A 16,997-nucleotide genomic window follows, 5' to 3' on the forward strand; every position below is an offset into this window, starting at 1 on the left:
TCGAAAGAAATGCCGTTTTCCAATTTCTACTATATGCTAGTAGGCCACTGAAAAATGTCCTGTATTTTGGTTGCCATGGTAAGGGGATTTAAATATTGTTCCCCAACACGTCAAACCGTAAAAAAAGGAAACATAATTCTCTTATTAACTGTGGCCAGCATCGGGGAACTCAAAGCTCGTTGACCAGAGGTTAATTTGCGAGAAGCCCTTCAAAAAAAATCTACAACAAATCATAGTATTTTTTATTTTGTTTTATCTGCCTGTTTTCATTCATCAACGTCACTGCCACTCATTGATTCACAATCTCGCGCTGTCCGCTGAGGTAGAAAATGAACTTTTCCTCACTCACGGGAGGAACCACACTTCCCGAAAAAAAGGGGCCACCAAAACAATCCAATGGCGTAGAAAATGCTGCACAGAATATACGCATGTACTGCGCGCGTTTGTAGAGAGGGCGCTCCTCTTTCTGCTCCATTACAACACATACAGGAAGAAACCCTTGTCTCATGCAGGCTCCAACAGCAACATACTCTCCCTCACTCCCTCCCTCATCGCATTATGCTACCGGCAGCGTAACCGCAGCATTAAACATTAACCTGTTCGCTTCTGCTGTTCCACCACCAAAGCTTCTAACCGGCGAAAACTACTCAGCTAGAACCACGCGCTGCTACTTCCGGAGCCACACCAGCTCCCTTCTCACTGATGGTATCGTTGCTGTGCCGCTGGCCGGTTCATGGTTGATTGTGATATGTACGGACAATCCCTCGGCCGGCCTCTCATGGGCAGAGGAGTATGGTATGAATTTTGTACAAATTTCGTAACAACGACCGGGCGCGCGTTTGGTGGAAAAACAAATTTCCCTTTTCGCATACATGCGTGTACACGTGTGTCTGCCGAGCGATACGACAACGACGAGGATTGGCCAGCCGACCGGAAACCAGAAATTCAGAGGCTCTTCTCCAACGTGATGCCGGCTTTTGGCGGCGCAAAATTTCCCTGCACAGGTCGAGCAGCAACAGCAGAACACACCTTTCTCTCGTTGTACTTGGTTCGGTGGTGTTCTTGCTGCTGTTGCTGCTGTTACTACACTTTGCTAGCCGGCATTCCACGGACCGCAGCAGCGCACACGCATAACGATGAGAGAAAACAGCGAAGCAATTCCCCTCCCTCTACCGACGACGACCACCACCAGCATCAACCCGGAGAGGCTCAGGCACATACCGCGAGACCGGAAATGGTTGATGATGAGCTGGTGCCGCAACGCTGCTTGCTCTCTACACATACACATTGCCATGCCACCAACCAGAAGGGATTATACACTTCGACGTAAGGACGACGCAACGCCGCGACCACCGACCGACCGACCAACCAACCGACCCGTCGTCATTTTGCTGCAGAAGTCTTCATTTGTGTTTTAATTAGTGTCGAACTGCGTGCTGTGTGCGCGTGTGTGTTAGGCTGAAGTTTCAGGAGAGTGGGAGAGGTTCGTGGTTTTCATCGTTTGCCGCCACCCGTGCGCTACGTGAAATGTCTTCTAGAAGGACCGAAAACACGGTTCCACTTCTGCGGTGGTGGTGTGCGGGTTCATCAGCGATTTTCATCTGCCTTTACATCATCCTCGCTCTCTCTCTCTCTCTCTCTGTTGGTGGGCTTGTGCTTTCAATTAGTCCAATATCCTGTGTGGCAGGGAATCAGGAGTCGCACGACAGGGAGGAATTCACTTTCTTTCGGTGGAACGGAAATTGCTGAAGCCACATCATAAAGCACACGGATACCGAGAGGCAAACGATGATGAGGCCACAGTATGCCCGGTCGGACTGGATAATGGTCCCTGGCTCGGTGTAGCGGCTACGTATCTGAACTGCTTACAGGGAAGGCGCATTATCACAATCATCGCCGCAACACACGACTATTAGTGGAATCTTGCTGACGCAAGCTAGAGATCCTTGGCATGCACCTCAAAAGGCACCTCACAGAGGAATGCAATTCCGTGCGATTCTCTTGGATGTAACACAGAGAGAGAAGCACGATTATACTTTATTAGCATCCCGATGTTTTTGTACTAAAATTCCTAAATTCTAGAACCTCTATCAGCAACAATCAACAAACAACAATATGTGCAACACCTTCGACAACTCATTACACTTTACAGTGTGTCGTCTGACAATATGCGCTCCTCGAAGAGAGCCTCTCACATCTTGTGATCAGTAATTCTTCACTTCAAAAATGCCAAGGTCATACCATCCACCACCATCGTCGAGTAGTATCGATTGAGAACACAAACCCCCCCCGGGGCCCACCTGGTACGACCGGAAATTCCATTCCACGAGAGAGCGCATCTTCTCCTTCCACCAGAGTCCGCTGAAGAGAACACAACCAGCATCATCAGGCGCTGCAGAGAAGCCTCCACAGCAGGCAGTTTGCTCGCACGGCGTCCACCCGCGACCACAAGTTTCGTAAGCGCATTAAGGTTGCAGGAATTTAACAACTCCCTGGGGGGGCCTCGCGGTTCTGTTCTGCTTCTACCAGCCGGAAATTCCGGAAACTTTCCTCACCACAAGACCGTCACAGAGCGTGTGCTACACTCCTTTTTCCGTCTACCGGTCGTATCGGAGAGCGTTTGGGTTGCAGCAGCAAATAGAAAGGATTGAGAGCAGGAACGATGAGGACCGGGGGCTCTGGACTAGCGCTGCTGCTGGTGCTGGTAGTGCGAGGTACAGAAATTATGATATCAGCGAACATCATACCTAAGATATGAGGTGCCCCTCTGTCTCTTTTTCTGCAGCTTTCATGCAACTACACAGCACGTTTCTATTGGGACTTCTCGCGAATCATGCAATACTCGCAGCAACACAGTGCGCAAGTTCGCCAGGCAGAAAAAGCAGAATATTTGAATCCTTACACGAGAACAAGTGGGGCTAAGGACATGCGAACGGGTGGTGGTACGGTGCACATTCGAACATGGGAATGTAAATTCACAATTTAGAATGCATCAGGGACGACCATCATGAAAATCATCATGTTTCAACGATGCACCACATCAACAACCGCGGTCTTCAGTCTTCCCTCCCTCCATCAGCCCAGTTGTCATCGAGTTTGAACATAAAATGTAACATCTACCTCCCTCCAGGTCCTCCTCTCTTCCTGGACCATCACCTTTCGTTCGACACAAGCTTTCGAAATGTCGAACTGCCTGATCCGGGGGGGAACGAGGCCTGGACTTTTTCCCACACAAAACCAAACAACCAAAGAAAGGGGAGGTTTTTCCAGCGTGGAACACAATTTGTTTTGTCGTCTTTTAATTGCGGTTCCAAAGGAGGGGGAAGAGGAGGGATGACCACGAGACGACTTTAACGTTTAATTACCTCCTGGGGGAAGGCGGATCCAGGGGGAGTTGTTTTCGAACATAAAACACTAAACTGGCCCCCCCAGTGACGTTCCCACATAGAGCTTTCCATTCCTGGTCCTTTTTTTATGGCAAAGAAGAGACGATATGGGGCGTTGATGACGTTGAGTGATAGAGAGCTTTGCGTTTACATGGGAAATGCGATCCCCCTCCTTTTGTCAATGAGTTTAGGAGTAGAGGAGGGTGCATCCCGAGACCCCTGAGTACACAACACTGAACCGCACTGGATGGCGGAGTTGCAGCTTCTGTACCTTCCCTCTTCTACCGGACTCTAGTGTTGTCACCAGAGCGAGCGGGAGAGGTCAGGTCGGTGTGGTCAGTGGGAAACTTTCATTTCCACTCCATTAACTCTATTCTCATTGCACAGACCCTCCTCCTCCCCGATACACACTTCGACCTAAATTCATTCTACCCCCTCTTTTGTTGATCCATCCCCGCTTCGAAATTCAATGCTGGTGTGGACTGTGATAGTTTCCAATTATCAGTAACAACTGAACTTCAAAAGCACGCGCAGTGCTGGATGATTGACAGACCAGAACTATATTTAATTAGAAATTGTGCTGCACCGATGGCACGCATCAATCAATTAGCTGCTGCCGAATAATGAGATGATGGTGGTGCTGCTGGTTAATAACGAGAGATTTAAAATTCTAATTCCCAACTACACCATAATCCGGAGCTACTGAAGTGCTCCCGAAAATACACCCCCCAGGGATCCACAGGGAGAAGGGGTACACTGTCCCTGAACTGGTTGGATTTAAAATGCTTACTTTTCGAGTAAATGAGTATCTCTGCCGCTCGTCAGGCGCACATGGGAGGTTAACCGATTTCAATTAATGCTGGGAACGAATTTACAACTTCCAGCACTATTTTTTTTTTCCCCCTAAAAACCATCCACATGACATGGGACCGCACACACCACCAGCGGTGTGTGTTCGTGATGGTATCGGTGGTCCAGAAACCAGAAATTTAATTACAAAACGCAACAGCAAAATGCAAACAAATGCGGGAACCATTTGAAATCCCGCAAAAGGTTCCAACCATTCGTGTGCGCAGGTGAAGAACAGAGAGAGAGAGGTGTTGTGTGGCGGCTGCTGGTTGATGAAAATGAACACCGTAATGATGTTTAATGACACCGTGGTGGTGGTGCTCGAGCGGACCACCCGGAAGTGAAGCTGAAGTAATTTCCATCTCGACCGACCGACTGGCCGGACGGCTCCCTTTCCTTCTTCAGCTGTTTTGCATTTATTTTCCCATTTGTTGTCCAGAGATTTTCCCAACGGTTTGCGTGCACGAGGGCACGGCCACTATCTCTCTCTCTATCTATATCTGTTGGTGTAATCGAGCGTGAAGTTGCCACGCTGGGGGCCCAAATGGAGAGAGGGAATGCACCGGATCCCCCGGATTCTGGATGGTGCGGAACAGAATGTGGAAAGCACCTGAAAGAGGGCGGAACAACATCACCTCTACACAGGGCCGTGTGGAGTATAGGAATTTTGATTAAAAACCTCAGAAAATTGTCGATTTGTTGGCCAAGAATTCCAAGTGCTGAGAAGGAAAAAGGCAGAATTCCTAAGAAAAATCCAGTCCAGAGGAATTGCTTTTTAGTACAACTCGATGTACATGAGCGCATTTTTAAAACATTGTGCAATTGTTGCGGCCGCCGTGCGGCATACCAGATGAATTTTAAATGCATCAAAGGGTGCGGAAGTTACCATAACCTCAATCCTGTTGCCTGTAGAAATCCGGAGATCCGTTTAGAGATCAGGTTCGTAAACTACGAACCGCAAAAAATGGCGTCTCCTGTTCCTCGGACTGTAGAGTAGAAGGCGGCTTATTGGCAGTTTTCCGCCACATTGCGCTGCTCACCGGAAACAAATAGGAAGCAGTTAACGCGATGAGCTTCAGAGAGTCGATTGCACTGAAACCTAACAAACCGTTTTACGAGTTACGTGAAAGACGACTCGGTGGTGGGGGGGGGTCAGGACGACGCCCCTCGACGCACCTCTGCTTCGGCACCAAAATATGCGAACTGCAGTGCATACAACCAGTTGTGTGATACAATAAACATGCAATCCAATTAGGACGGCACAAATCGAGAACACTGGCCCTTGCAGAAGGAGGAGAAGGAGTGTGTAACCACCACCACCACCACCACCACACCACGACCACCACGTAAGCTCCTTAGACACAATTAGCTCGAAACCTCCCAGCGTCGGAGAGCACAGAGCGCGCAGCAACAACTCCACCGAGACGACGACGGCGACGCACCAAACACGATGCACTTTGCTTGCACAGATTATGGGAATCGCATATCGCCTTTCCTCCCCTCGTGCCCTGCTCTTCCCAATCAGACTAAAATGTCATTCCAAACGTGAATAAAATAAAAGTAAACCTCCCAGAGAGAAGCACAGGTTGATGGGCACCACACGATACTGCTGCTGGTTGACTTGGATAATACACCTTACCTCTCCCCCCCCCCCCCCCCCTCCCCGCCTTGGTGGTGGCATCCATCGTGGTGGTTGCGCCACGGACAAAAGGGCACAAAGCCTGAGCCTTGGGGGCGCGCCACATACAAAACTCCCCCGGGAAATGATAGTGGAATTACATTTTGAGAGGAAAGAGGGATCGCATGATGAGAAAATCTCATCTTCATCTCCTGGCACCGACCTGGCACCGACAAGCTAATGTACCTGGACCAGTCGGCTCTATGGCTGCAAAAAGGGCACGGATGGATGCACGGAAGGTCAGCGCGCGAGCGAATGTAACTGACACCAACGACGACGACGCCGGGGGACGACACCAATGCTTTTTTGTTTGGTTGCCCAACCATATCCTCGGTATACTTTTTTCGCATTCGAGGGCTGAGATGCCTTCTTGGAGAGTATCATCTGCCCTCCATGACACCAAGGAATGATGCACCCTACCCACTTCAAAACGTGCATTCAATGGGATTCGCGGAATTTAAGTTGGTTGTACGCAGCGCGCGCGCGCGCTCTTCATTGGGCATGACGACGACGATTGTGCTTTTGTTTTATGCGCTGCACGCTGATGATGATGCTGAGCGTTATCCACCAGATCCAAAGGTGTGTTAGAGATGGCGCATAAGAAGAGAGGGAACGGTAAGGAAGGATGTGGAAGTCGTGAGTCTCAAATGATTTCCTCGTGGAACTGGGAGAGGGGCGCGTGAAGCACCGTGAAGAAGGTGGTATTTCATTTATGCTTGTTCCTTTCCTCCCTCCCATCGAAGAGCTGATTTTCTGCCGCGCGAATACAGTCCACGAAGTGAAAGGGGTGAGTGAATGACCTCTTCCGTCTTCTTCTTCTTCTTCTTTTCCTGCAACGAAGGTATCCATCTCAATCACGGTGCGATGATGTCGAGGAACACACATTTCCAACCGTGAGAATGTCATTCCAACACGTTTGATCGGTCATGCCCGCTGCGCAATCCACCGGGGCATGCATTTCTTTCCTCTTTCTCGGGACATGTCTCCTCCATTTGCCACCTACATTTCCACTTCCTGTTATCTGTGCTACCCTCAGGTGTACACCTTGCAGTAGTAGCGCAGTGGCTGCGAATCGTTTCGAACACAAAAGTGTCACTCTTTCTTTCTGTGGTCTACTCCTCCCGTCCCGGTGATGGTGTGTATTGTGTGGAAGCCACATCGAGAGAGAACTAGGTTACGGACACGTTGCTGTACGACAAGTGTATGAATGGCAAGGAAAATGCTCGAGAAGATGCTCTTTTCTTTGACTCCCCCCTCTCGGGACATCCTGTCCTCCTGACACACAGCAGAGCACCACATGGGGGAGAGTAGTGCTGCGACCACTTCCGACACAGTTATGCCATAACGTTGTCGTGTTGCGCTGCAAAAGTGCATCCAATGCTGTTGGATGAAGAAACACGTTGGATGAACGTTTGATCTATGGTGTCAGATGACATCACTACTCCCCTTTTCTCGGCAGCCCGCTGCGCGTTAAGGCTCAACGGCGTCGGTGACAGCTGCTGCTGCTGCTGCTGCTGCTGCTGCTGCTGCTGCTCGCGATTATGATGATGCTGCTCCCTCCCCGCTGCCATCCACAATTCGCAATGCACTGAAACTGTCACGGAAATTTCACTCTCGAGCAGTACACAGCACCATTTATCTCTTACCTCCTATGTCCCCCTCTCACGGAATCGACGAACTCGTTGCGTTTGCGCGGATTGAGATGATCAGTTTGTCATTCCCCCAGGGGGGATCTAGTGGTTTTTGCTTCGGCGGTTTTGAACAGCACATCCGTCTCCTACAGCTCACAAAAGCAGTCCGTGATTGCCATTAATCTCTCTCCGATCACATCTCTCAAAAGCGGTGACCAAGTGTCAAAGAAGTGCTGCAGCAGCACAGGAACAGCGCAGCTTAACTTCAAGGAATAAGCGATTGACTTCAGCATACAAGTGAGATGAAGTTTTTCAGCAAATCTTTTGAAGAGTGGACTCCATAGTTACACAATTCAATACTGAGTACATGGTACATCTAGCAACCTTTGGATTGCAACGCACTTGCATGTCCCGTACTGGTGTCTGCATCGCAAAAATGAATTTCATCGGAATCACGTCGGCGTCGTTCCGTCGTACGCAGAACTAGAATCGGCATCGCATTTCGCAAAACTATTGCGCTTCCACCGAGCAACGAGAACTCATCCATAAATTGTGCATATTATGGTGTTCTTATTCTGTTTTTAAAAACCTTGAACCGTATTACGAAGAGACACGAACACTCTTCACGCGCACCCCCGTCGCGAGACAGTTAATTAGAAACCCGTTTTGGCCATTTATTTTTGGAAATTGCATCCCCCTCAAACCATGCGTAGGCCGGCCGTCCGGTTGGAATGTCGTCAGTGAAAGGCCAGCTTGCTCACACTTGGGGAAAACTGGTAGCAGCAGCTCCAGAGCTAAAGTCTCCAGAGGATCACGAGATAAAGTGTTGTTGTCTTGGGGAATGGATACCGAACTACTGTATTTATCTTCTGAAGGGAATAAGCAGCAAAAGATGCAAAAGATGCAAAAGTTGCAGAAGTTGGGCAGCGCATACAGATCTCGTCTGCGCGCGCGATATATGTGTAAGTTTCGCGTAAGTTATTTTGGTGTCGCTCGCGTCGTCGGAAGGACACAGAAATAGAAAAACCCCCTTTCGCGTGTGGTTTCCATGACACCGCGAGCAAGGGAATGCGGCAAGTGCTCTTATTGTCAAAATCTGGAATCAAGTACCAGATGATGTCTGGTTGGTATATCTGCTCACATGAGGGCCCTCTTCTTTCAAGAACTTCTCCTGGCGATATGGGGCATTCCGCGCTCTAGAGGATCCCCCACTCCAACCTCGAGACCTTGAGCTCTCTCTCTCTCTCTCGATATCGATCTTTCAGCAACCCACTGCTCCCCTGCTGCTATTTCCTCCAAGAAACGGGATTGATAAGTCAGCATAGATTACATAACCAGAAATAGCATAACCGCCACTGTGTACCTCCTCTTAACGTAACGTTCTTAACGTTCCTCTATAATGCTCTCTCTACAAACATTAGAGGCCGGCCCGTTTTGCATCTATTGCGCGCACCCGCGATAGCCACGGCGGCGACGCTTGAGAGCAAAGAGAATGGATGGTTTTGCGTCATTCCACCAGGCAAATGATATTACATTTTATTATGCTGCATTATGGAGGGCACTTCATTCTCGTTATCCTCATGAATAATAATAGTGCGCCCTTCGCGACGCGCGCTATAAGCGACCACCGGCTCCCGGTGTGCTATACAGCCTTGGTTGGCTTCTTAGTAGAGGTGAAGGAGGCATAAGGAGTTCTCCTAATCGATATGTCGTCAATGCAAAGCCCCAACCCCAGAACAGGCATAAGCATAGCCACACATTGCGGTTGACCGACCGATGGTTCCGGTTGGTGATCACCTGCTGCCACTGCCAGCCGCTCTCTCTCTCTCCCTAGTTGCTGATATGCTAAAGGCGGTAAAGCGTCGAAGGAACGCTAATGAAAAACTATCTCGCTACTTGCTTTCACTCCCGTGCGTTCTACACTCCACTGGCAGGCAGAGTGGAGGGCTTGATGATGATGGCAGAAGGGCAGCCATTGGACCGTAAAAAGTTGTCGACCAACTGGCCGGCCGGCCCGCAAATGCCCGGTCGTCGGCTGTGACCTTCAGCTGTCGTGCGGCAATCGAATCCTCTCACCCAGTAGCCGCAGCAGCAGCAGCACCGGGAGCACCACACCAGTACCACGTTCTCTTCTACTACACTTCAACTTTGAACACGTCGTCACCACCACCTGGTTTATTGATTTCCTGTGTTGTCGGAGCCTATATCAATGACCAGTCTTATGGATTTGGAAGACTTCCTTCCACAATAAAGAGCACTAGTAGCAGAGTACAGGGAACTCCCCGGTCAGTCATTCAAACGTTAAGCCTTGGGATTATCCTCGACCTAAGGGTGCGCGCGGTCTGCTGGCCGCACATCGACGTCAGGTGGGCGGCTGCTTTCGCGCCACTCTGTGTGTAATAGGTTGCGCACCTTATGTCATGGACCTTTGGACACCAGCTACGCCGTCTGTGTGTCCTCTTTCGTCGAGGGTGCATCGTTACGTACTTCCGGCTGCTACCGATTATGGAGCTCGAATGTCACATGAAACATACATCCACTAGACACAGAGAGAGAGAGACCGACCAGGTGGTGGTGCTGCTGTGCGTCCAGGTTGTTCGAGAACGCAATGCATTTCACAATCGATGAACCACCACCTCCATCAGACATTCTCGTGTCTGCCATTCTGCCGTGGTTTACATTCTCGACACGCGATGTGTCTAGCTGGGTGGCTGGGTGGCTGGCTGGCTGACGGACGAGTTCGATTTGGAACTGTGTGAAGTGATCGATTTCATGGTTTGAAAAGCAGAACAACCAAGCACATGACGCTCCGAGGTGTAGAGAGATTGAAGTGCGATCAATATAAAACCTTTTCTCTTTCGTCATAAATCCCAATTCTAAATTCTGTCAAAATGAAATTGATGAGTTTATGGGGGGGGGTAACCTTACTGTCTACGTTCTCTCGCTCTTCTCACACGAAACAAAAATCATCATTCGACACACCTGCCCGCCCCTCGTGACCTAAACTATCACACTCCCGACAATCAACGATTGATATGTTTTGGAGGAATGGTGATGGTGGTGGTCGGGTTCAGAACGATAGCAGAGATAAGGAGAAGAGCACACCGTAGCTATCTAGAGCGCGCGCGCGATATAGATGTACAGTTCCCTCCACTCTCAAATGGTGTCTGTGTTCGATAAATCGCGATAAAATATCCGTGAAATAGAGTTCGCTCGCGCGCCATCACTAAAAATAGTGACTCAACACCAGTTCCATCGATCGGGAATTGATGTGTTGTCGTCGTAGTAGACACTGTGTTTTTGCAGCTCTACTACACGTTCCCTCTCCTGTGTCTGGCAATCGATACATGATTCGCACCGTGAGTTCCCAACTTGGCGGCCGTGGTCACACAACCAGCGCGCCATTTATAGTTGGGACAAGGGTGCGAGAGACTTTGCAGTTTGCAGGGACAATCGTTGGCGGAAGTGTATTTACGCAAGCAGCGGAGAGAGATCGCAGCAAGCGGTCCAGACACACTGAGACGTGCATCAAGTGCTCACTCAGCGGTCATCAGAGTAGTCTGGACGGACCTACAATGAAGTCGTGGAAGAGAGTGATTTGTGTTCCAGCGCCCAGGGCCGCCAACGTGTGTACATCGTGAGAAAAACATATTTTTTTCCACCAAACACTTTCGACTTTTGGCCGCAGTCGTGTGTTTATCTGGCGCGGAGTGAAGGGCGAACACAACACAACATCATCACGCTGGACCCTTTTCCCTCATCCTCCTCCTCCTCCTCGACGGAGAAGCAAGCGGAGCAATTGCCCCAGTGTTTCCGATTTTTAACACTTTCGTTCGGTTCCGAAATTGGTCACGGGGTTTGGGGTCTCTCTATCGATGGGAGGCTGGTGGAATTTTTGGCATTCGGTCAAAGCTGCAGCATCACTCTCTTCCACATAGCATACCCAACCCATGTGTGTTCATGTCATGCCATCCATTTTCATGTTCCCGCGATCACCAAGGAAAGGGGGGAGAGGAAAGAGAAGTAGTTTTCTATTTTCGGTCGAACGTCGTGGTTGCGTCTTTCGTCGCACAAACGAGACACACTCGGACATCGGTTCGGCGCGCGGCCAGTTCCCTCTGACACCTAATCTCCTTGTGGTCATCATTCTCCGGAGAGTGTGTGTTTTCGCGACGGGACGGGAAAAGATTTTTCTTTTTCCTCCAAACAACTCATGATGCCAACTTGCATCAACGGAGAGAAGGTGCTGCAAAACAGCTGACTTGTGGGGCGGCGGTGACCGAAGACGCTTCGTCGTTAGGCGCTGACCTCGCTCGCTGTTCGAACGCGCAGGCAGCAGCTTGTATTTGGTTGGTGGGCATGGTATGTCCGCTTTGGCAAACCACGAAAACGCGCATCCAAAGTGGTATAAATAGACGTGAATTGGATGGATGATGATGGAGAGGAGTGGTGGTGAGGGCCACAACCTCTCTTCTGTTGGAATATCCGTTCCAACCAAGCCGTGTATGTCCGTGAAAATGCCCCGAGGACAGTTAACCCCGTGTCGACGACGTGTGTGGTTCGCGCGGAAGGATATTGCGACATATTAGGCCGCATAAACAGAAGCCAATCCCCGGTTGCCACACAGGTATAAGGGGGGGTAAAACCACAGCACATGGAAGTCATTTCTGGAAAAGGGCTGCCGTTAAATTTGAATTTAACGACCCCAAATGGATTGTAGGTCATTTGTAACCGATATGGACCTACTCCTCTTTGGAGAGTAGCGCGGTTCAAAGCCAATTCGATTAAACACGGAGAAAGACATTCTGACCACGACTTTTGTGAATTGATTCCCTCAACTTCGGATGTTTGACAGATTTTGGATCAAAGTAGCCTAAATCAAAATTCAAACAGCCAAGTGATCCAAGTATGACCAGACAAAGGTGTTGCGTGCAGATTGTTTCTCACCATTTTACCAACGTCTGAGAGACCAATCACTGAACAGCGGGGGATCGACCTAGATCTTCAAGAAAATATTTACAAAACATGGCGTAGCCGCCAAAATGTTTAGCACATACACCTCTACAGGAGAGCTACAAGAAGAGCATCAGGTCTAACGTAAACAGCCATTAGCCCCAACCTTTCCTCCCAGACGCATTACCAGCGAGTGCGAACGATATTTGCATTAAAATTCTTTTTCACTCTCGATTTCGCTTCCAAAATATGTCAATCTCCAATGCGCCTAATGGTGTGCGCGTCCGTCCGTCTCGCCCATTATTGCGCCAGTGGTCAGAAGACCGCAGACCCAGCCCCGAAAAGCTCCATTATCTGCGCTGCGTTTTGTGGTCCACGTTCGCGTTTTGGCGAAACGCAACGCCATTCTAGACTTGCAGCAGAAGCAAATGCTATCGAACCCGACTGGCTTAATTGCGCCAGCGATCACCGGACGTAGGTGGTGTTCGCAGATGGTTCCAATTTCGTAGCACTTTCCGTGTGTGAAAACGGTAGAACATGGACAGGGAGCAGGCGAGAATATGGCGCGCCGTGGTCTCCTTTGCGTTGTTTTTATTTATTCTCTTCATCGATACAGTGGAAAAACGAAATTCCACGATAGAGAAGCAATTGATCTGTTGCTATGAGAATTTTCCGGAATTCAAATGGATCAAAGGCAGAACACAGTGGAGAGCTGGTGCAACTCTTTCGATGTTCTTGTTTTCCACTTACCTAGCAGAAGAGTAATCCAAACAAGCAGCGCCATGGTCGCCTTCCAGCTGCCGCCACTAGCCGCCACACCGGCTTGGGAAGATGATGCCATTTTGGCGGCTCTTCTCCCCCCGCGGACTCACACGGGAACGATCGAACGGGATTCACACCAAACACAACACTCACAAACCCCCGGTGCGATCGTGGAAGACTCTCGCCAATCGGAAACGGGTAGAATCCTTAGAAATGGCGAACGTATTTTTTTTTTCTAACGAAACCTTAACCTCTTTTTCGCACGCACAGCACCACAAACACACGCCCTAGCGGAGGGTGGACACAGAATTATTGGAAAAACACTTGATCGCAAGACACTTGCACGACGATACACTTGATCGCACACCACACACTTTGCGAATTCTCAGTAAATCATGTTGAAACACTCACTGTAGAAGGGAGAAAAGGGAGTAAAAGATAAGATATACGCTTTAATGACATTCCAGGAAGACGCCAGAAGAAAGGTGGCATATGCCAACGAAAATGGGTTGCCAATTAGCGCGACTCCTGCCTTTGGATGGTCAATTGTTGATCAAACTGAACCGCACCAAGGATTAGGGAGAATCAGATCAGATCGGTTCCTAATAAACACTCGCAACAAAACAACAACGCCACTGGACCGAGAGACAAAACAAAGGCAACTTTGTTTCGGAGTAATAGAAGCCGGTTTTCAATCAGCTTTGAACCGGCTGCTTGATGCTTTTCGTGGGAAGAGAGGTTCGTCGTTTACTTGCGGCGGCGTCGTTGTGCCTTCGAGCGTGACGTCACACAGGTGTTTCGGGGTGTTCGTTCGAAGGGTTGTACATCGAGCTCGATCTCGAGAGAGAGATCACACAAACACACGAATCACACACGGCACTGGACACGCACGTTGCGCAAAGAGGCAGAGCGCGACAAGTGTGGCCCCAGGCTCCACAACACAACCACCACTATGCTGCTGGCTGGTGGCAGCGTGGCTTTGTGGGCGCGTCGGTTGACTTTGAACACCTTTTTGCTGCTGCTGCTGCAGCTTCTCACACGCATACACACTAACGAGCGCGTTCCGTGCAGGTGATTCAATCGATGGTCTCGATGGTGGTGCTGGACCAGCGCAAAGAGACAATAGAAGATGAGGAGGACAGACTCCAAGCCAGCCAGCTTTACGTTTGTTTTTCGCTTCTAATTCACACCAAGCTCTAAGCGATCACGATCAACTATGTTGGAGTTGCTGGCCCGTGGGGTGTTGTCGCGGGTTAATCAAGCGAGCGCGAGTTTAATGGAGGTGGGGTTGCTGCCGCTGCTGCTCCCCCTTTGGTCGTTTAATCCAATTGACATACACTCACACCGGAGCACCACTCCAAAAACGTTGTGCAACCGATCAACTGACCAACCGACTGTCTCGATGCACGCGCGCGCGCCTTTTGTGGTCCACGGTTTGGCATTCCAGATTGTTCACACGACACGCCACTCTACGCCACGGCCAGCACACGGAACTACTTACCACGAACAACAACGCACGTCGTGGTCACCGTTTTTGTCACACAACCAGCACCGCCGAGAGCTCGGGAACGTTTGTGGGGGTGGCCGTTACCGAGAGCGAACGCTGCTCTGTCCCGCTGTGGCCGCTTGGTTTGCTTATGTGTCTGCGTGAGCGTTCACTGGCACACCCGATTCGGTGAAGTTCCGAAGTTTGTCCGTTCGGCCTCGGCTCGTTATGCTTGGGAAAACGATGATGATGGTACCGTATGAGTTTATGCTACGCGTTGTCTATGCTCGGAATGAACGCATCTCGGCGTGAACTCGAAAAGCCGAGCGAACACTTGTGGGAATGCGAAAGACGACAACTTACCGTTGCAACGGCGAGAAGATCTTTGAATATGCCGGGTGCAACGACGCCTGATCCGGTGCGCCCTTTCGAAGCGTCAAGTTCAATCAATTCCTATGAATCATCGACTGGTTTAGAGAAGGTACGCGGCTCGATCGGTTCGGTTTAAATTAAGGTGTTCTTGGAAACTCGTCGGAGTAATAAAAGTGCTTTAAATGGGTCTAGGTTGAGTATAAACAATTTGATGAACAAAAGTAGTTTCCACGTAGAAGCAAAATAACGAAAATAAGAAAAAATTAATGTTCAATCGCACCGGTGCGAAAGAGTATACCGAGTTGAATCTATTTGCCATTAATTGGATTCTCGTTACCAAACAAATCGCTTAACTCTGCACTTTATTTTGCGACATAACATTGCGAGTACTCTTCAATAAATATTTCAACTCATTACCTGTAAAATATTATGTTATATGTGCATAAGTCTCAGGTCTATTTTATTCAATCGCTGTTGGTTTGTTAACATTTTAATGCAACATATTCAAGAAAATCTACCAACACATCGTTTTCTCGCTTGTGCAGCTACTGCGACCTCCGTTGTAATCATCTAAAAGACTACAGCAATTTATCTCCAAACTACAATACTATTTCTTGACAATATTGCTACTCAAAACGTTGAATTTCATTCGAAAAAGAAAGCAGATGCTGCGTTCCATAGCAGTTAATAGAAACATTCATTTGAATAAATATTTTTTTTTAGATAGAAGAATGGATAACTTTTCTAAATAGCAAATTTTCGCAACAGACATCATGACAACAAATGATAAGAGGGAGAAATTAAATCTTAATTAACACAATTCTGTGTCAAAACATTTCATCCATTGCCAGATCAAGCATGCGGTGTCGATAGTCCAACAAAACATGACTCACCTACTGTACGCGTAGCTTAGCATCACCCTGCGACGTATCGTGATAGGACTAATCACCACACCGTGTCAACAATTCCAAGAAACTCTCATGAATCGTTGATTTCGAATAGAAGGTCCGTGATCAAAGCACCTTTGGCCATAGGCACCGTGGAATATTTCGTCGATCGCAATCCTTCGTCGCTCACTCTGAGCCGAACTGAAGACACACTCTACCATCATCGACTGTTTTGTTTGAAGAGAAATTAGCCACATAAATTCCTTAATTTATGTCCCCTGATCTCTCTCTCTTTCTCGGTTGTAATAATATTTTACAAATTTTCTTTCCACGGCGCGTAATTTCCCGGTGTACCGTTCGCCCAGCTCACTCGCTCCGTATGAAACATTCTTCCTAATATCATAGATTTCTCCTCTAATTTATGACGCATTTTATGCTTTTTTCCACCCATTTTATCATTCGTCCGCGTCCAGTTCCCATCCCTCGTCGCAGCAGCGGATCGTAGCACGAGGCACCACAAACAGCCGTACGTTGTTGTTTTGCTCTATTTGCAACAGTAAAAGCTAATGATTTATATCCAAAGCACACGGCACAAAACGTTGGAGGGAAAAGGGAGAATAAAAAGGGACACGAAGGAACGATCCACATGATGCTCTACTTTCCCACTTCCTGGATGTCCTCGCGCACACGGTGCGGCGTCCTCGGGATTCTTACCGCGATCTAAATTGCCTCGATGTGCCAGGGGGTTCGGCAACCGTGCAAACATACTAATAAACATCGCCATCGCCTTTCTCCGATGTGTTCTCATGTGCAACCCAATGCAACCGGTCGCTCGAGTGCTCTAGATCGAACAGAGAGAGGGAAAAAGTGCGCCAGAACAAAACACGGGCAATGGAAAGGGCCAAGGCAAAGGGATGATGCACCGCGACCACCGTACGGTGCACCGTTTTACAACATAAATATGTTTCAGAACGCATTGATCATATCGAACCG

General features: G+C 49.0%; 1 protein-coding gene across 10 annotated transcripts in view; it reads right to left on the reverse strand.

Annotated features, from left to right (window-relative positions):
* The window catches only part of LOC126573151 (fasciclin-2), a 59,958-nt gene extending 45,128 nt beyond the window's left edge, over window positions 1-14,830 (reverse strand). For 2 of the 10 annotated variants that reach the window (XM_050233058.1, XM_050233069.1), the window contains exons 1-2: window positions 14,603-14,721; window positions 13,248-13,669 (exon numbers count right to left, since the gene is read on the reverse strand). In XM_050233058.1, the coding sequence (XP_050089015.1) occupies window positions 13,248-13,338 (91 nt within the window). In that variant the 5' untranslated portion in view covers window positions 13,339-13,669; window positions 14,603-14,721. Of the gene's footprint in view, window positions 1-13,247; window positions 13,670-14,010; window positions 14,060-14,596; window positions 14,722-14,760 lie in introns of those variants that run through there. The other 8 variants (XM_050233067.1, XM_050233068.1, XM_050233059.1 and 5 more) reach the window with 7 other exon arrangements.
* Between the last annotated feature and the right edge of the window lie 2,167 nt (window positions 14,831-16,997).

Source organism: Anopheles aquasalis, chromosome 2 (assembly GCF_943734665.1).
Source record: "Anopheles aquasalis chromosome 2, idAnoAquaMG_Q_19, whole genome shotgun sequence".
In the NCBI taxonomy this organism is placed as follows: Eukaryota; Metazoa; Arthropoda; class Insecta; order Diptera; family Culicidae; genus Anopheles; species Anopheles aquasalis.